The sequence below is a fragment of the Dysidea avara genome, chromosome 4 (assembly GCF_963678975.1).
Source record: "Dysidea avara chromosome 4, odDysAvar1.4, whole genome shotgun sequence".
In the NCBI taxonomy this organism is placed as follows: domain Eukaryota; kingdom Metazoa; phylum Porifera; class Demospongiae; order Dictyoceratida; family Dysideidae; genus Dysidea; species Dysidea avara.
Genome location: NC_089275.1, coordinates 37,080,825 through 37,101,897, shown reverse-complemented (window position 1 = coordinate 37,101,897; position 21,073 = coordinate 37,080,825). Strand labels below are relative to the sequence as shown.

Sequence of the window (21,073 nt, the reverse complement as noted above, 5' to 3'; positions counted from 1 at the left end):
TTTATCAGTGTGTGGAAGCCTAGGATAATTTTAAAGAGGACACCTAATTAGACATAAAAACGTAGATATTGGACTTGAACCTAAGTGTAAAGACAGCTAGTCTACATTGCATATAAGAACGTTCACTGAAAGATGCAATTCATGACTAACATATAATCATAACAAATGTTATTTGCAAAAAGAGTTTGATGTATTGTAGTTCTGTAACCAGTTCTTGTGTTTCAACTCATTCAACTTTACAGCAGCAGTAGTTTGGCCCACATCCTCCACCACAAGACTCATATCCATAAAAGTATGTCTTTAATCCCAGTAGGGCTTTAGCCTTCCCATCTCCAGTGTATGGCCTGCCATAGTACACATGTATTCCTCCAATACATCTCCAACTTGTGCGCTCAGCAGTTTGCGAGTCTTGAACATGGAGATACTTGCTTGCACACACTTCAGCACAAGTCTCTGAGTAGTTGCAATCACGATGAACAGCATAAACCCATCCTTGTGGTCTTATCGGCATGTAGGCAGCACATGATGCTTGGGCAATAATATCCTCAAGTAGGTGATCCCCTCTTTTATCTCGAGTCTAGAAACAATTCATGATGTGTACATACAGTGAAACCTCTCTTAGCAAACTCTCCGAATTAAGAACATAGTGGAAAAGCCCTCCTTAATGAGGACAAGGTATTGGTCAGACTCCATTAGGGAAACCTCTATATTACAACAAATGTAGGCCTACAACTCAGCATCCCAAAGAGTGAAGTTCTAACTAGAGAGAAATTCTTCCTAGTAATACAGCACTATAGTATATGTATAATACAATATCCTACTATTTACATAATTGTACCTTTGTTACTTCAGTTCCTTCATTGTTCTCTTCAACTGGTACTGCCAGTGTAAGGTTTGTCAATACCAGCAATGATGTGATCACTAGTAACCTCTTCATCGTACAAGCCAGTGTAATACTGCTCTTGTGCTCAATGTAGTGTGTACAACTTTTATAGCTAGTGGTATCTGTCAACTTGATTTGTGGTAGCTGGTTCGCAATCTTATATTGACGAGTGCTAATTTTTGAGTTGATGTATAAAGGCACAGACTATTGTTTATAGAAAGATTGTGTTAATTGACATTTGACCCCTCTGATGAACTGATGCTATTGTGTTTAGTGTCAGAGTGTAAATTGGTTTGAATTGAAACTGATGGCTTCAGTCTAACCCACTGGGACAAACAGAGGGGAATTAGTAAAGCGCGGAATACGGAATTGCGGAATAACGAAATAAGCAAAACTTATTTTTTGCAGATTGTACAAATAGTTACATGCTCTGTACTTTATTTACACCTTGCAACAGCTCTGCATGGCACGCCACAGTGATGGATAGCTGGGCGAACATTAAATGGGACAAGCAAGCACACGATCAATCACCCTAGAACTATCTACCTTCGCTAAACTTACTTATCTATACTCCTTAGTTGATATAGCTACAAAACGCCAAGACCTAGTTCTATTCTTAGGTAAAACTAGCTGCCATTCATGTGCATACGACTGAATTTATTAGAGTCACGCTAGAGTTCAGAGGGATGTTGAGTGGTTGTGTGTCTTTAAATGGATTTCAAAACTCTTCAGGTTTGAATCAAGAGTGTAGGTAAGTAAAGTTAGCGAAGATAGATCATGCTAGGGTAATTGGTTGCGTGCTCGTCCCATTTAATGCTCGCCAGCTGCTGTTCTATCCATCGCCGTGGTGCGCCATGCAGAGCTGTTACAAGAATAAAGTATAATTACTATAGAGCATGTAACTATTTGTACAATCTGCAAAAGATAAGTTTTGCTTATTTCGTTATTCCGCAATTCCGTTATTCCGTATTCTGCGTTTTACTAATTTCCCAAACAGAGCTCCCATACTTGTATTTCCAACAGGTAGTGCTAGATTTCAAACTGTGTCTGCCTATAGTTGTGACTGCACCATGTGTATTCATGACTCACACACGCACACACACACCACACACCACACACACACACACACACCACACACACACCGCACACACACGCACACACATACTAGTTACATGAAATATTATTCTTACTGTAGAGGTAGTCTGGACAGACATGAGAGAAGATTATCAAGAGAACATGAAAGACGGCCTTCAGCAGATCATGTACGATTATCCACATCAGATGTAAACCGAATAAGAAAAGTATCAGCCCCAGTAGATTCTGGTATCTCATCAGTGGCCACTGAACCAACTACCTCCTCAAGGTATGTGTAACTGCAGTAGTAAGAAATTATCAGTTTACTTGCTCTTGAACAGTTTCTGTTAAAGTTTTCATATATACTGTACATGGTTACATACCTAGGTTTGCCTCCAATGTTAAGTATCTAACTGTTTGTTATTGTGGGAACAACTACCATTTGGAACCTCCTATACATATCTTTCTTCTATATTGTGTTAATATTTCACTGTAATTTTTGTAGTAGTCATGTGTCCCTGTTTCACTGTCTCTAACTAACAATATGGACTTGTCTGTGTTCAGCATACAGGTATCATCTAATTCAGAATATGATTCCAGTACTCTACCACTATTGAGAAGAGGAAGAACTAAAACTAGTGACAATGATAGATCTAATAAATCAGTAAGAGAAGTAGTTTGTGTGCGTGTGTGCGTGCATGTGTGTGTGGTATAGTTATTTCTGCATTGCATTGTTATTTAATAAGAGAAGAGACTTTGATGCTGCTATCCAATCTTGAAATACGAACATGTATATCAGTATTGTTACTATCGTAATACACTAGATAATATATTCTATTTTTGGAAGGGTTCTGCTATTGCTGCAGTCCCTCACAGTGTTGATTACAATTCGGTGACAGACTTCAAGGAGTGTTGTATATCCCTTTAACCTGCATAGTCCACTAAACTTAATATCTGTGTCTTGGCTATGCAATTTACGTTATTCTACTTGTGATGTAATAAGAGACACCTAGGGCTTTACCTTAACACTAAACAGTGAGACCAAAACTGGTGTCAATGGTAACCATGACTACTAAGTGGTGTGAAAACTGATTATGCACACAATGACTCGGATATTTTACTATGTGTTGTAATTTAATGGTTGCTGTATTTAGCCCAATTCAACCACTAAACAAGTGAAATACAACAGTCTTGATGGCTAATGTTAGCATACATCATGCTAGGTCCAATGTATAGAGTTCTGGTGTTGGTAACTTGGTCTCTAAAAGTTATACAGTCTGTTCAGTTGTACTTCAGAACTATCTGGAGGTCATTTTGTGTGTAATATGGAGCTGGTGAATACTTAGTTGAATAACATGAAAACTAGGTAACCGTCATACGCTATTTTGTTTGTTGTAAACAATCAAGTACTAAATACCATTTTATTTCATGTAATCATTATGTATGTTGTTATTTACTCTTGTTGGTAATAGCAAATTAATACACACATTCTAATGGGATGCTTTTTAATGATATGATTGATATAACCACATAATCGGCGGGTGTATTAGCTATTCAGGAAAATAGAGTAATATTGTGGTATACTGGAGATTAAGACCATTTATACACTAAAATAGATGGTCCGGCCAAACCAGCGTAGATGATCCACTAGGAACTGTTATTGCTGAACTGTTTATACATTGTCAGTACCTTATCAATATAATCAAGAGTTAATAATAGTGGAGGGGAGAGTGTCTAACGCTGTATGGGGCTGCATAAAATGAGCGCGTGGGAGCTAAAGGGCTTCACCACGGATAATCTCGTGTTTAGTCGCATTCTCTACACTTGACAACTAGAACCAATCGTCACTTTTGTCAGGTCACATCAATGATGCTGCACAAGTTCATGAACACTAGAATCGATATTTGGGAAGTGCTGATAGTGGTATTTGGTTCCAACATGGCAGACCAGGTAACACCGCATCGCGTCTTCGAACGACGGTTTTCCTACTTCCCATCGAGATGATGTTTCTTCTTCCACTAGAATCTGTTTTCCACTCTCACAGGTACCGCCACAATTTGATATCTTCGACTGAGAACCATGAACGGACGCCATTTTATAACACTCGCTTCTCACGTGAACTGCTATCGATACACTCTTTTCTGAATGAGTATTGCACCGGCCGCGTAACCATAATTGAATGCGTTAACACATCGCTTGTTAAGATTGCTGAAGCCCTTTAGCTCAAACGCGCTCATTTTATACAGCCCTATAGAGCGTTAGACACTCTCCCCTCCACTATTATTAACTCTTGATATAATTATACTGTCCATTATGAGAGTGCCACTGTGGTTTACCATTGCAAATGTGATGGCATCTAATTCAAAAATAAATAAACCCACAATTGATTGTCACCGGTGGTTCTATAAATTTAGTAGTAAAACTTCTGCAAAAGTGTGCATTATAGTTTGTTTCTTGTCTTGTTTCTGTATAATTTTGGAAGGGTTCTGCTATATAACTGCAGTCCCTCAAGTCACTTCACGATAAGAAGTAATAATTAATTTAGAAACTTTATATTCTTTGTTGTCTGGTAGCCAGGTATTGACTTTATGAAGTTCTATCATACAGTTTATAGTACTGTATAGTAGGGACCACAAAGGAGTAGGCGTGGCCCATGAAAAAACATCGCTCAAAAACCAGTCTCACTTTTCCCAGACAATGATGAAGCAGTATTGGTTAGACAAAACGAAGCCCAGATAAGCCTTCAGATTGATCCAAAATGCTTTCAACAGGTTGCAAACAAATTATTTAACAGAATTTACTAATGACTGACTAACTGATGCCTTCAAACAAGTGCAACTCAATAACGGCTAAGGCTTGATGTTTTCACTGATGTTGCTTTGGCCAGAGAGGTGCCTTACCACATACCGCAGTACGTACAATGCATTCTTCATGGACTTACCAGTGTCCTCCTTTGTGTCCCATTCATCTTTGTTGACAGCGAAAAGTGTTGATTTAGCAGTAGCACGTGATGGCTTCCCTTCATAACAGAAATCATCCGTGTTTTTCATAGTGGCTACTTTGATTGCAGAGTTGCTTTTCGAACAGTTCTTGATTCTAACTGCTGTGTAACGGGTTGAGCATAGCTGACAACGAATCATAATGGATACTTCACTTTTCAGATGATAATTGGTAGCTGGGATGTGCACCATTTCTTTATTTTGATGCAGTATGTGTGGGTTCACCAGTCATAATAATTATTTACAAAAAAAAATAACAAACAAGTACACAAAAAATTTGGAATTTCAACTAGAGTAGGGACCATAGCACATCAATAAAAAGTACTGAAACAAGCTGGAGTAGTGCATGATATTAACCCTCTCACCGCCACAGCCATCATATGGTGGTTTCGATATATAAACCCCCGTAGCATCACATTCTAAGCGCTCTGTAACTTCAGTCAAACGTTTTAGTAGCTCCTGTGGTTATCATGTAATGGCCACACTCTTAAGTAAATGGGAACAGGGATAACTGGTCTCACGCACTATCGTGTGGTTAGATGATCTAATCGCCTACTTTTGAAATATCAATAACAAGTATGGTGTGTAAGTTATAGCAGTTTATAAGCAGTAGATTGGAGGCCTCTACAAATTTGGCGGTGAGGGGGTTAAATCACAGTAAAGCAATAAGAAGTGTTATATCCCTACTGTGTGTTTCCGTTGTGGTATCTTGAGCACAGTAGGGATATAACACTTCTTATTGTTTTACTGTGATTTAATATCATGGACTACTCCAACTTATTTCAGTACTTTTTATCGATGTGCTATGGTCCCTACTCTAGTTTAAAATTCAAGAAACAATTGTGCATCTAGGATAGAGACCTACAGCAGGATTAGTGACCTGTAACTGTTTACCATAACATGTATGTATCAGCAAAGCCAAAAATGAAGTATCCTTACTGCTAGCTATTTTTTGGAACAATATAAATAACATTCATGTTGTAGGATGGATGAGAACACTACTTGCAATTTGGTTGTGTCTTGCTCTTCACGTTCATCTATTTACTTATACTACAGATCACTGTGGATAAGATCACTTCACATTGATTGTTGAGGCACGTTTACACTACAAAGGTTTAGCGGTTGAAAAATTAAACCCACAATCATAATTTTCACCAAAGTAGAGATCCTTAATAGAGTTGAAGGATCAGGTTAATAGAGTTTTAATTGTTGGTGACAATTTCTCAATTCCTTAGAGTCGGCTAATTTATTCATACGCATACTTGTTTGTTTTCAAATTCGTATATTGTTTTCGGGGCTGTTTCCGTATCATGACCTAGCAAGCGTTGACAAGTGTTGTTTTCAGCGGCTGAAAAATGAATTGAAGACTTCTGTAAGACAAGCCAAGGTTGATTATCTTCAGATGTTAATGCAGAGGAGTAGAGCTAATCCTATGCATGCTGCTGGTATGTGGTCCCATGTTTACACTGTGTTTGGAAGGAATATTCGTAATTGCACAGCACCAATGGATTCACTAGCTTTAAATCAGATTAATGATCATTTTCAGACTGTGGCCATTAGCTCTGATCATGAGAGTGCTGTCAGTTTTGTCATTCCATCTAGTTCTATTGGAAGTAATCCATTCACATTTTCAGAGATTCCTGTCTCACTGGTGTGTTCTCATTTACAGCATTTGGATACTAAGAAGTCTATAGGGCCTGATGGTCTGTCAGCCAGATTTTTAAAGTCAGTTATGTGTGAAATTGCTGTTCCCCTTACCAAGTTATTTAATGAATCTTTGAAGGCTGGTGTTTTCCCTTCCCAGTGGAAACGATCTCATATAACTCCTGTACACAAGGGTGGAGCAACCAGTGATCCTGGGAATTTTAGACCCATATCAGTGGTGCCTGTGCTGGCTAAGATTTTATAAAAAATTGTGTCTGCCCGGTTAAGTGACTACTTTGAACAACATTCTCTTCTTCGTTCACACCAGGGTGCTTATCAGGTTGGCAAGTCAACTGAGGACATCCTTTTGGTGGCCGTCGATTTTATTGTGCAATGTTTGGATGAGGGAAATACAGTGTGTGCCTCCTTCTTGGAATTTTGTAAGGCATTTGATTCACTGGACCATCATATCTTGCTTGATAAATTGTTTCAGTTGAGTATAGGTCCAGCTGTGTTAAAGTGGTTCCAAAATTATCTGTCAGACCGTTCGCATCGTGTTAAGGGTGTGGACAATTTTTCAGAATGGAGGACCATGAAAGGGGGAACACCTCAAGGCAGTGCCCTTGGTCCCCTACTGTTTTTAGTATGTGTTAATGACTTGCCATCTCAGGTTTTTGGTGGTATATTGTCGCAATATGCCGATGATACGACATTGATTTGTTCTGCCCCGGATATTCAGGGAGCTCCTTCATTGATGAACTCGCATCTTGAAGTTATTAGTCAGTGGACTGTGGTAAACAGAATGGCATTGGATCTGTCGAAGTCCTGGTTTAAAAGTCCAGGCCAGCGTAAACCTGTTCACTTTCCTAAAATATTTGTCGACAACACACCTCTTAGTGTTGTATCCAAACAGAAGTATTTGGGTCTTATATTTGATAACACTCTTTCTTGGTCTTCTCAAGTCTCCAAAGTATGTGGATCAATGTCATACTACTTATATTTGTTGAACAAACAGAGGTTGATCTTTAAGACAGATTTGTTTAAGATGCTTATTGAAAGTTTGGTATTTTCTCATGTTTTGTACTGTTTACCAGTTTGGGATCCATCCCTCACAAATGCTAATGTCAATCGCTTAAAATGTCTACAACATCGAGTCATTCGTCTATGTTTGGCTCTTCGTAAGTATGACCATATATCCCATCATTTTCACACTTTACACTGGCTGCCAATAGGCAGTATGATACAATATCGCACACTCTGTGCAATGCACCATCAGTACTTTCAACCAAAACATATACCATTAGTTCCACCAGTATCATTTGGACGTCAACATCAGTATGCCACTTGTACTACACAGTTATTTGCACAGCCACCAAGATGTAGACTTTCTTTTACTCAAAAGCATTTTAGATCTCAAGCTGCCCACTGGTGGAATGCAGTTCCTAACGACATGTTAACATCTCCAACTTTTCAAGACGATTTATTTTCTTATTTGTGTAAAATTTGTTGATGATTTTTGTGTTTGTAAATTGTTTGCTTAATTGTTTTGTATGTGCTATGTGTGTGTTGTAATTTTTTGTTCAGTTATTGTGTGTGTGCTGTTGTAATTTATATGTGTATATGTATGCTATTTTTGTGTTTCCTCCTCAGTCAGGGAAGAACGGCATTGCCGACTGACTTGAGGCTAATTTAAAAATCAAATCAAATCAAACCTAAATACTTCGTTGTTGCTCCATTTTTATTTATGAAACTATTGTTAGCTACTATTCATATCATGTAGAGTATCTTACCATCACAAACACTTTGTGTAGCATTACATTGAACGAAAATTATAACCCACAATCATATGTCATCAGTATCTCTATAAATACAGTGGGGAAGTTTGACAACAATGCTTATGTTGTCCTGATATGTGCTATAGTAGAAATTTGAATTTTTGGAAGGGTTCTGCTGTATTACTGCAGTCCCTGATAGTGTCAATTACGAGTACACTAAAAATTGAAATTTTCAACTAGAGTAGGAAGTCAGTCATCGCTAGAAATTTCTGTGTAATAATTTAAAATAAATAAATAAATCATAGTAACTTGGTAAAATGTTTCAAGTTGATCTGAAGGCTTGTTTGGGCTTGGTTTTACCAATACTGCTTCATCAACAGTACTATCGTTCTATCATTCGTTGACAAATAGGGCTGAGCAATTATGTAATTTTGCTACCTTCACGATTGTAGAATGCAACATATCACGATTATGATAACAATCATGATGTTATATCCTTACATGCATCAAACTATCATATATGCACAACTTCGTATAAATAACAAAACAAGGTGAAATTGTGTACAACTGATCAGACCAGTTATAGTTCAATACAAACAGTATACTGAATAATAGTGTCCTTAGAAATTATAACAGGTAAGCTTTTTAGTAGTAAGATTTATTCACACAGTCTCAGAAGGCTTGTTTTCCAGATCAAACTCTTCCACAATAGTGTGTGTCACCATTTTGAATTTATTTACATGTGATGTCACAATATCACAATGTTCATATAATACATATCAACACCACGATGTTCGACACAATCACGATTAATCCCATAATCGATACAATCTCCCAGCCCTAGTGATAAACTTCAAGTAGTGATGATTAAAGTTATTTTGTAGTTCCATTTTTTGTTAAGTTTATAATTTGTTGTTCTTTTATATTTGTATCACTATGAAACGCAGTAAATGTTGAACAAGTATTGTGGGGTGGTAGTTCCATATTAACAAGTCACACTTGTGATTGTGATGTCGTTGACCATTCTACGGTTAAGTAGATGCCGTTGATGGCCAGAGACTTTGGTGCAGTGTTGGAACAGGTTTATACATTGGTACAAGAGCAAGTACAATTCCACACCTAGGTATTAATTGTTCTAATATTGGCACATGTTAGAGCATCTTACTGTTTGTAGTAAGTACATCACTACCCCTGAGTATCTTATCTAACTGAGTCTAATAATTTGTTATTAACTACCACCAAGAATAGATAATCAAGAGTGTGTAAAGTACGTAAAAATGATTGCATAAAATTATACAGTGTTTTAGTACAGTGGAACCTGGTCACCTTGGGACCAGATATATCTGGCCTTTATATACAGGTGGCTGTTATAGAGAAAACCTGCATAAGGTTATCAACAGCATTTTAGTGACTATGACCGTTATAAGTGAGTAATTATTATTAAGAGGTTCGCTCCAACCATAATACAGTAATATTTTACTAGTTGTTAGTACAGAAAGGGCAAGGTGAGCTTGTTATGATTGTTGGTTATAGCTATTGAATACGTATAAGCAATGAAGATAATATATTATATAGCATTCATTGAAAGGCAGGAAGTGTGCTAATTGCGCATTAATTGAAATGGTGTCGTGGTACCAGACAGTTAGCTTAGCAAGCCACCATAAAAGGTAGCGACGCTATATGAAGGATGAAGTTACGCATGCAGTGATTCTTAGGAGAATTCTTGGTTGGCCGTTATACACATTAGACAGGTGACCGCTTAATGCAGACCACAATGCATACATTTGTATGGGAAAATATTTGGGACCTTGTGACCATGGCCATTATGCAAAGACCACTTAATCCAGTTGACCGTAACACAGTTTCCACTGTAGTTGATCAAATGAAGTGTTATATGGCTATAACAGTGTGTCTGTATCTAACAACTGTGTAGTTACCAATACGATACACAATATGATATGTTACATTTTTCTAAGAGTGCCTTGAGTGTGGCGGATACCTGGTCATATAAACTATTCAAGAAAATAGAGTAATATTGTGGCAGACTGGAGACAGACCAATTATGCACTGGCATGGATGAACCATCAGGAACATTTGTGTGTTGATAGTACAGTGTACTTTATCAGTACGGTAGTACTGTATGTATGTTAGAGATCATGGAGATTTGGGTTTTTCTAGCAACAACAAAAAAAATATAAATAAATCACCCAAAATCCAGCTTTACGGTACCATCCGGACACCTTGCCAGTACTGTAGGCCCTCGGTTATCCGAACCTTGTTTATTTGTACCCTTGTTTATCCAAAATTGGAATTGACTGTTCTGTTAGAGTATTTTGAGTACAAGTGTATGTTCTAGTACTTGATCAGAGCACTGTATATAAATGTATGGACTTGAGCTATCTGAACTATTCACTTATCTGAACACTTTTACCATTACCTGAGATGCATTGATTGGGGTTCAGATAACTGAGGATTCACTGTGTTGGTTAGCCTTCAGTATGACGCTAAATGCATCCCTACAAAAAATGCTTCCAATAGATTGCTACAAAAAAAAATTATTATTATTATGGCTAACTGTCTGCCTGATATCTTCAGATAAGCTTTTATTGATAACAGCAAAAGCTATAGCTTGATGTTTTCACTGTTCGATGTCACTACAGCCCAATAGGTGCCTTTAGGCATACTGTAGTACGTACAATGCATGCATCACGGACTTACCTTTGTTCTCCTGTGTGTTCCATATCTTTTTGCTAACAATCTAAGGTATCGATTCGGGTAGTGGCTTCCTTACGTCTGTAAATGGGAATCATCCGTATTTTTTGTCTCCCTTGTTTCCCTCCTTTTTCTATGAATCCCTAGTCAAACTTACAGTTCTTGTAAGTGTAGATAGGTGATGTCATTTAATTGGTTAAAAAATAAAACCCACAATTGAATGTTACCAGTGGTTGTTTAAATACAAATACACAGAAAAATTCAGAAATTGTAACTAGAGTAGGGACCATAATTTATCTTTATAATTTTTGGAAGGGTTCTGCAATATTACTGCAGTCCCTCAAGTAACTTCATGTATTGTGATAATTTAGAAACTTTATATTCTTTGTTAGGTATTGAAGTTCTAGGTAGGATAGAAACCTATAGCAAGGTTAACCTGCGACTGTTTACCATATAGTATGTACCAGAGTAGTGACGTGTGATATACCTGAAAGAGTGTATCTGTATCCACAATTGTGTAGTCACTGATACACAATACAGTACATTTTTCTAACAGTGTCCTAACTGCTATTGAATGCATGGGCTGCTATTAGCAAAGTACCAGTGATACTCCATTCATGTCCATTTCACTGTTATATACATGTAAGTCATCAACAACTCAGCTACACTGTTATGCAAAATACAGGTCTTCATATTAAAATTAATTAAATACGCGAGCGGCTGATAGATTTTTCGTCATTTAGTACCAGCTATTACTCCACTGTACTGTTACATAACAAGCTTAGAGAGTCTAGGAAACTGGTAAACAACTAAGCTACACTGTTAATTGCACAAAAACAGACCTTCACATTTCCATGGTTGTGCAGTCAAAATATTGTACGTAAGCATAATATTGATATCATGATACAGCTAGAGTATCGTAATACTTTGATATATTGATATGTATCACACACGACTATACCAGAGCTCAACCCAGAATATTAAGCTAAGAGGGGGGCAAAGTATGGGATGTAGGCGGGGCATTTGGCTTTAGTGGTTCTAGGTTCTGAGAGGATTAGTATCTGAAATACACAGCTAGAAGTTTCTAGGGGAGTAATTCAGGAGGTACATGATCTTGGTAAAATTTTTCTTTGGTGCCATTGTTTTGACAAGTTTTGGAAAGATCATCAATTAATAATTTTCATTTGTAAAGTTCTACCTTTGAAGGCTTTAAGTATAGACCTGGGTAGGGCAATAGGCCAGTGACCCACCACCCTTCCCTTCTCCTAGATTAACCATACTTATCAAACAAATATTAGCAATGCCAAAATGAAGTATCCTTACTATTAGCTGTTTTCTGGACTGTGTGTACTGGATGAGTGGAGCAAATCAGACCACATCCCTAGCAAATCCATTTCAGAGTGGTTTGATGTGGTTCGGTTCACCATGGTGCACATTTACACTAACTTGGAATTCAGTCTGATATGAGATAGTTCGTAGTGTAAACAACTGTTAGATATTCCTGACATTTAGAACTGCTGACTTTAGAGATGTTACATGATCATGAAGAGTCAATTTTTTTTTATTCTCAGGGACAAACTTATATATCCCATTCCTTTTGCTAGCACCATAATGTGTCAATTTGTGGTAGCAAATACCATGTATGGCTGAAAATTTTATATTTTAATCAGGGATCACAGAAATAAAGTAAGGCCTTGAAATTCCTTGTACTTGTAAACAATAAATGTGAAACAGAGGTTGAGCCTCTTCATTAAGTTAAAGTACAAATCTCTGGGAAAATGTTGCTGTATGATTGATCTTAGGTCTGAATAGAGCTCCTATAAGGTTGGGTCAAACTTTACAGCTTAAATACCTTGATTATGAATTCCTACCTCTCTGACCTGAGGCCCTGCAGTTACTTATGGCAGAAACCTTCCAAAAAATAATTTATGACAATTGTAAATTATCGGTGTTGTTTTTTTTTTTTTGGCACTTAATTTATAGTTGCTGTAAAAATGTGTGATTGTGGGTTTTTATTTTAGCACATTTGTTATAAACATCCTACCTATACACTTACAAGAATACTAAATAGAAGTGTTTGTGATATAGTAAGATAGTATGTTACCATTGTGTACAGGAACGGTCTCAAGGGTATTAGTGTCTCTACTCCATTATAGAAAGGTTTTAGTTCCATGCAGATTGACTTTGCTGCTATACTTATGACTGCTTGTACAATATTTATAAGTCCACAGCCATCTTAGCACTCCTTTTAACCCTTAAGCGTGCATAGAACTTTTGGGATATGCATATTTACTTGTTACAAGTATGCATGGCAGCTTTTAAAAGGGAGAAACTTGACTCCTACAGCCTACAACTAAACACATTGGTTGAAAGTCTGTTCACTGGGCTACTTGGAGGAATTTAGATAAACATTGTAACTACAAAGACTTACTTGTTACGATGCACGATTCCTCAAATTGATCTTCTTGTAACATTTTCAAGTTTAATTGTGAGTTTAATTCACGTGAGTCATATATGGCCTGGCAGAGAATTTAATTGAGAAGAGAGCGACATTTCAGGTTGATAGAGCAACCACCATCGAATTATGAATCATTTCATAAACTATGTAGAGTATTTGCATGTTTCTTTAGTCAGAAGGCTGCTTACACGGCAAGTTTTGGTCTGAGAGTTTAACATTAGGATAAAATCCCTGATACTATTATAATCCTTTTTGGAAAGTTATAGTGCTAGACATGTATTAGATCTAGTTTTCTGGATTATGCAGGTTTGACCGTTAAGGGGTGACATACAGTTTATATTTATTTTATTCCTTTGAGGACCAAAGCCCTATATATTGGATGCAAGTACATAAGCCATTGCAACTACTTATCAGTACACAGTATAAAGAATTTGCTAACACCACGATACTCACCATGAAATTCCTGACAAAATCACACCAAGTATCACTTTGTTTGAAGAGAATCTCTGCTGCTAAGCCCCCAAGAAAAAGTAGCTCTTCCATTATCGTTTGTCATTCGTCCATCATTACTCTACACCTGCTACTTTAATCAGCCATATGTCGATGGTACTTTGTCCTAGTGCATCACACTAAACACCATCAGACTCAGCACATGATGGCAATTCGATTTGTATACAAAAGATCACATGATTACCTCACGAATTTGCGATGAAGAAAGAATGAAGTGGACTATCAGTGGAGATGACATCGCCCATTCATTGCTTCATATCACAAGTACTGTTTAGTGTAGAACAAAACTGTTATGATATTATTATTGTTTATGAAATTACCATTAAGTCATTGCCAAACAATAATCCGTCTTCGTTTTACAGAAGACCACTGCCTTCCTTATAACACAAAGTTACGTGTTCTTCCATACTTGAAAATTAATTCAGTCCCGAAGGGATAATTGTAGTTTTGGAAAATACGGATGTGAAACATAAAATTCATTTGTCATGGCATAGTGCTAATGAGTACAAACAAACCTCAACGAACGATGATATCATCTTTTATTTTTTTTAGCACCGTTGTGTGTAAATATAAAACTCATATTGCAAGCCTCAATGTGGACCTGGAATAAATGGAAAGCAAGTTAAAAGCACACATTGATAGTGTAGCTAAACTGCAGTGATATAGCAATCATACCTTGGCAACTAAAGCTCAACCTGTCTTTAGGTTTTATTGTTGTTGTAATGTAACCGTCTTGTAGTCTCTTTAATGTATACAGCTCTATTATCCTTTTCCTTCTCGTAGTCATGTAAAGATAGTTATCGTTCTCTCATCTCTTTAGGGATCAACTCCCCTCTTGTGGTTGTTTCGATGCTATGCTCTGTTAGCTCCTTCTCAACTGCATGAATAGTAGCCTTGGAATGTTGTGCCAGTAATCATGTGATTGATGTGTAAAAATTGTGCTAGTTCTAGTGTGAAAACTAAAACCCATAATTAAGTGTTGTGAGTACTTCTATAAATTCAGAAGTTTAATGAAACCACACTGTCCACAGTTGGGTACTTAACAGTAGTACATCTCCATCTTATTGCAATTTTTGAAATGGTTCTGCTATATTACTGCAGTCCCTTATTGTGTCAATTATAATTATTTTGTAATTCCATTTTGTGCGAAGTTTATAATTTGTTGTTCACTATTAAACTAATGTTGAACAAGTGTTGTCTTTAGTTGGGCTTATATGTTTGACATATTGTGCCACTTCTTGTGTTAGTAACTGCCTTTGAATATGACCACCGTTGAAATGTGACCACATCATACAGTATGATAGTACTGTATAGTAGGGACCACAAAGCAGTACAGCCCTGTAGACGTGGCCCACGAAGTAACATCACCCAAAAACCAGCCTCAATTTTCCATGACTAATGATGAGGCAGTATTGGTTAGGTAAAACTAAGCCCAAACAAGCTTTCAGATCAACCCGAAATGCTTTCAACAAGTTGCTATGGAATTTTAAATTAAAAAAATATATATATTTAACAGAATTTTCTACTGGTTGAGTAAGTAACTGACTGGTGCCTTCAGACGGGCATTACTATTCAGTGGACTGGACTACTGGACTGACATATTTTTTGTTTTTGCACATTCTATGGTTGGATTTATGGGGTTTTGCTATAGTAAGCATCCTTAGGGCACCTGTAGCCCACTTCTAAATGCTGAAGATGAACAGTGGAATATGCGAAAACTGTCTCTTAATAATTTTGCTACTGTTCATTATGCCACTATACATCACTTATTGGTGTGTAGTAATGCTGCAAGCAGTGAAGGGATTGTGACAACAATAGTTAACCAGTGATCCACTTGCCAGTAGCCAATATCTGTCAAGATATCCTTAGAGCAAACTTGAGAAGCAAGCGGGCCAAACCTCTAGTTCAGTGCAGAGGTTTACCAATTAGAGATTTTTAATATGAGCACTTAGAATCTTTAATTGATAAGCCCCTGAACTGAAACAGAAGTCTGGCAGTGAGACTTGCTTGTTCCTCAAGCTTGCTCTAAAGAAATATCGAAGGATATGTCTGATTGCTATAGCTGCCATGTTCCCTGCACTTCCTGCAGCATTACTACACACCAGGGTAAGAAATAAGTGCTGTATAATGGCATAATGAACAGTAGTAAATTACAGTTTCACATATTCCACTGCTTGTCTCCAGCATTTAGAAGTAGGCTGCAGGTGCCCTAAGGGTGCTACTAGCAAGATTTTATGAATTCAACCATAGAATGTGCAAACCCAAAATATGTCAGTCCAGTCGTCCAGTCGACTGAATAGCAACGCCCCCTTCAGACAAGCATAATTTGATAACGACTATAGCTATAGGCTTGATTTTTTCACTGTTCAACATCACTTCGTCCTGAGAGGTGCCTTTTGGCATATCGCAGTACATACAATGCATTCTTCATGGACTTACCAGTGTCATCCTTTGTGTCCCATTCATCTTTGCTAACAGCAAAAAGTGTCGATTTGGTGGTAGCACGTGATGGCTTCTCTTCGAAATGGATATTGTTCGTAATTCTTCATAGTGGCTACTTTGATTACAGAGGTACTTTTCGAACAGTTCTTGATTCATATTGCTGTGGAATGGGTTTAACATAGCCGACAATGAAGTGTAATAGATACTTCACTTTTCAGATGATTATTGATATAACTGGAATGCACGGTGCCATTTCTTTTGATATGCGTGGATTACAGAGGTGCTTTTCAAACAGTTCCTGATTCGTAATGCTGTGTAATGGGTTGAACATAGCCGACAATGAAGTGTAATGGATACTTCACTTTTCAGACAATAATTGATATAACTGAGGCACACAGCACTCATATGCAGTATGCGTGGGTTCACCAGTCATAATAATTATTTCCAAAATAAGTTAACAAAACAAATACACAAAAAATTGGGACTTTTCAAGTAGAGTAGGGACCATAGCGCATCAATGAAAAGTACTGAAACAAGTTGGAGTAGTGCACGATATTAAATCGCAGTAAAACAGTAAGAAGTGTTATATCCCTACCGTGCTCAAGATACCATAATGGAAATGCACAGTAGGGATATAACACTTCTTATTGTTGTACTGTGATTTAATATAGTGCACTACTCCAGCTTGTTTCAGTACTTTTTATCGATATGTTATGGTCCCTACTCTAGCTGATACCTGGGAAAGTAGTCAAAAGGAAAGTATTGTGTTTTTTTTGTGTTTTTTTTTAAAGATAGACATTTTAATGTTTTGGCTAACTAGGTGATTAGCAATGACAACAAAGGTGTGAAAAGAAGATGTGTGTAGTTTAGCTCCATTATCAGTTTCAATCTGATTATGTACTTTAATGGCTATGTAAAAATAGTAATTGCATGTTGAAATTTGTGTAAATAAAATATCAGATGTTTCAATGAACATATTTTGAATTTGATTATTTAAATTGCGTTAAGTAGTACTACAAATCAGCCAAATATTGTAGTCTTGCGTAAATCCTTCCACAAGTTAGTAAGACATTGACTCAATGTACATGTTCTACACTAGGATGTGTCAAACAGAAAGGCTTGCAGGCACAATTTTTTTTTTTAAACTGACACTTTTGATCACTTTTGTGTGCCTTTTATTACCACTTAATATTTCATTATTATTATTTTTTTACAATTGCTCTTTAGTGTAGCCAACATTTGGTTTAGAGAATTTGAAGTCCTAATGTCTATTTGTTGTCTATCATACAATGTACCATGAAGCTACCCAACTTCCAAAAAAGCAAATTTCAAGATACATATCTTATAAACCATGGCTGACTATGATACATTTTAAATGTACCATAACCTTGATGTGGGAGCAGTACCGCCAATGTCTTTATATAAAAACTCAAGCCGAACTCGATTGTGGGAATTTATTATTGGTCATATGATGAAAACCATGCTTCTGATTTTGCATCCTAAGCATTCAGACGGAAGCGATTTGTCACCCTTGCCATTCTATGAGATGAGAAACGTTGGTTTAAGGTGAGAACTAGTGCTATAGCATATTCACAAACAGTTCACTGCATTTCGAATAGGGATCATGCCCACTGTTTGAGTAACGCAAGATAAACACTCTACAGTGAAACTTACCCTAATAGATGTTTAGTGTATGTTGTAAACAGTCTGTGAAATGATGCAGTGGCTTTAAAATGCTTATAAAATCATTAAACTGAACTTTTCTGTGATACTGTCAGTACTTCCCATTCATGTTAACAAACGTAGTCACAACGTTAGTTGCTGCTGTCTCATAATTGAATTTCACAAGTTGGTCTATATAATAAATCCAGTGGTCAGTCTCGTATTGGTTTGGGTGATTAATCGTCCCTGGGTTATTAGCATACACAGTACATATCAGTTGTATCACGTGCCCTCATAATTTGCCTAATATGTACGCCCGCGCTCATGGGTCTGATGACCCTCAAACTTGGGTGTACATATCAGGCAAATCATTGGGGCCCATGATACAAATATTACATGTAGGACTGTATATTATCAGTGATCATGATGATGGGCTTTTCCAGCCAAAAATATCACCCTAAAACCAGCTTCAATTTCCCTTCATGACAGCTTGGCAACATCGGTTAGGCACAGCCAATCCCAAAAATGTCTTCAGACCAACCCCAAACTCTCTATGGAGTTTTAAAAATTTTGATTTAACTTGTAGCCTTATCCATTGTCGAGTTATGCTTGGCTGGAGGCATCAGTTAGTTAGTTAGTCAGTTAGTCATCAATCAACGGTTTGATTACTTCACTATTCAATTTAGCTTCGTTCCAAGATGTGCCTTCCGAAGTACATACAATACATGCATCATGGACTTGCCTTTGCCCTCTTTTGTGTTTCAGTTCTTTTAGCTAACAACACAAGGTGTTGATTTATGATAGTGCGATGTAGTTTCCCTGCGTGTTGGCTATTTTGCTTGTCACCCATATTTTCCGTAGTAACTGGAGAGGTACTTCTTGTATTGTTCTTCATTTGTAACACTGTATAACGGGTGGAGCGTATCCGTCCTTGTTTCACCACTTTTAAGCTATGCTATTGTTTCAAACCTTTTTTTCTTTGATCCTTAAAAATAATCTTACTACCATTACAAACACTTCTGTGTAAGGGTTGGTAGGTAATGTGCAAGGTTTTAGAGTAAAAACTAAAACCCACAATTAAATGTTGTGAGTACTTCTATAAATTCAGAAATTATTTGCTTAATAAGCAAATAATTTGGCAAGTAGCTTAGCTTACAATTTTTGGAAGGGTTCTGCTATATTACTGCAGTACCTTGTGGCAAGTGTAGTACAGTGTGTGGGCAGATCAGATTATTTAGTACTGCACCACTCAGCAATGGACATCAGACACTTCAGCTGTGCACCTCGTGCTCATGGATGGACAATGTGCCACCAATGATTAAACCAGCTAACAATGACACAGACATTATTAGTGAGTAAAATTGTTCATTATACACAGCGCTTAGCAGTAGCCAATATTAGCCTTGCTTTCTTGTCCCTTCTGTGTTACCAATGGATGCCTTTGATCTGCACACACCCCATACCACAATTCAGGTGCTATACACCTATTCGATTTGTAGCTGATTTGTAAACAACTCCACCTTCGGGCCTGCAGTCCTCTGGTGTCGTGTTTACTAATCAAATACAATCTTCATGGATGTGTTACAACTATAACTTACAATTCAGTAACTTTAAGTAATGAATTATTTTGTAGTTCCATTTTGTGTAAAGGTTTCCTTTTATGTGTATCACTAGTAGGGATGGGTGATACTTATTCAAAGTGATTCCAAGTACTTTTAGTCTAGTATTGGTAAGTTGTAATATAATTCTGAGTATTTTCAGTGTAATTACTTTGACTACGGTTCCTTAAGGTCTTTGTTCAGAAACAAAAACATGGTTTTATTCAACTTTGTTTTGCTGATACAAACATACCTGCTTTTTAAAATGACATTCTGAGGGCACAGGCATGCCTGGTATTCACAAGTACTTCAGTTCTAATATGCTGAGCAGTGTGTAGTGCTCCTCTTGATCCCTCCACCATCTCAAAGGGTCATCACACCTTGGAAGGATAGTCTACTCTACATAATGCCTTCCCTGGAGAGCTGCATCCACAGTTCCTCGACTGGTTTGAGATTCCTTAACTTTAGAATCAAATGATTTCCACAAGTTGTATTTGTTACTGGTACTGGAGTGTTCAACAAAGGTGCGTCAGTCACCACAGACTCCACTTCATGTTGTCTTTGAACTGACAGTGACAACATCTTCTGCACAAGCTGCTGCATGCCTGGTTGAGTGACGGTTCAGTCCCTAAAAGCAATCTTCTTCAACCGTGGATCAAGCAGAGTGGCAGCAGCTAAGTTGTGATTTCTTACTATTGGACCAAATCGATGAAGTTGTGTCTGTAGCCCCTTTACCAATGACATATCGTGATGATTGTAGTGGGTGACGAAATGCATCAGCGACTTAGCTTAGCTAACGGAATTACAGTAGATACTAAAAAACAGTTCTTCAGCATGGATGTTTCTCTAGTTGCAGCTTCAAGGGGCTGCAGTACAGTAATGACATTCTTCAGTTGTTGTAGTTCACCAGTAGTAATACACATGACATTTTAATTCAAAAGGCAAACTGTAATTGTCACCGCCTGATGTTATTCTACCATCCTTTCGAGCATATAATATGTGAAATTCCAACCTTCTGGATCATCTTATCTAATCCAAAACAGCTAAGCTGTAAAAAAAAGTGCGGCCCTCAAAAAGGCTATGATGAAAACAGATGTGAAATCCAAGGTGGCGGCCAAGAAATGGCTGTGATGGTAGGTTAATGGTAAAAATTTTAATAACAACATTTCAGGTGAATTTTGGTGCCGCTTGGTCTTCGCACAAAATTCACCTGAATTGTTGCTATTAAAATTTTTATGATATACCAGCTAAAATATTGAAATACCAGCTTCATAACTCCATCCTGGCACCTTGGCAGTATTAACCAAGCCCAAAAG

At 37.3% G+C, this 21,073-nt stretch overlaps 2 protein-coding genes across 2 annotated transcripts in view; one reads left to right on the top strand and one right to left on the bottom strand.

Annotated features, from left to right (window-relative positions):
* LOC136254868 (serine/threonine-protein kinase A-Raf-like) overlaps positions 1-21,073 on the top strand; it is a 66,854-nt gene that overhangs the window by 19,807 nt on the left and 25,974 nt on the right. The window contains exons 14-15 of the mRNA XM_066047633.1: positions 2,079-2,246; positions 2,522-2,621. Of these exons, the coding sequence (XP_065903705.1) occupies positions 2,079-2,246; positions 2,522-2,621 (268 nt within the window). The remainder of the gene's footprint in view (positions 1-2,078; positions 2,247-2,521; positions 2,622-21,073) is intronic.
* Positions 227-998, bottom strand: LOC136252733 (uncharacterized). The gene is made up of 2 exons (XM_066045301.1): positions 839-998; positions 227-577 (listed from the first exon to the last, which is right to left on the bottom strand). Exons 1-2 carry the CDS (start codon positions 935-937, stop codon positions 227-229), a joined length of 450 nt encoding a protein of 149 aa, XP_065901373.1. The 5' UTR covers positions 938-998.

Coding starts and splice junctions, on each gene's coding strand:
- LOC136252733 (XM_066045301.1), bottom strand. CDS start 937: ATGAAGAGGTTACTAGTGATCACATCATTGCTGGTATTGACAAACCTT. Junction 578..838: donor AAGGAACTGAAGTAACAAAG/GTACAATTATGT, acceptor AATTGTTTCTAG/ACTCGAGATAAAAGAGGGGA.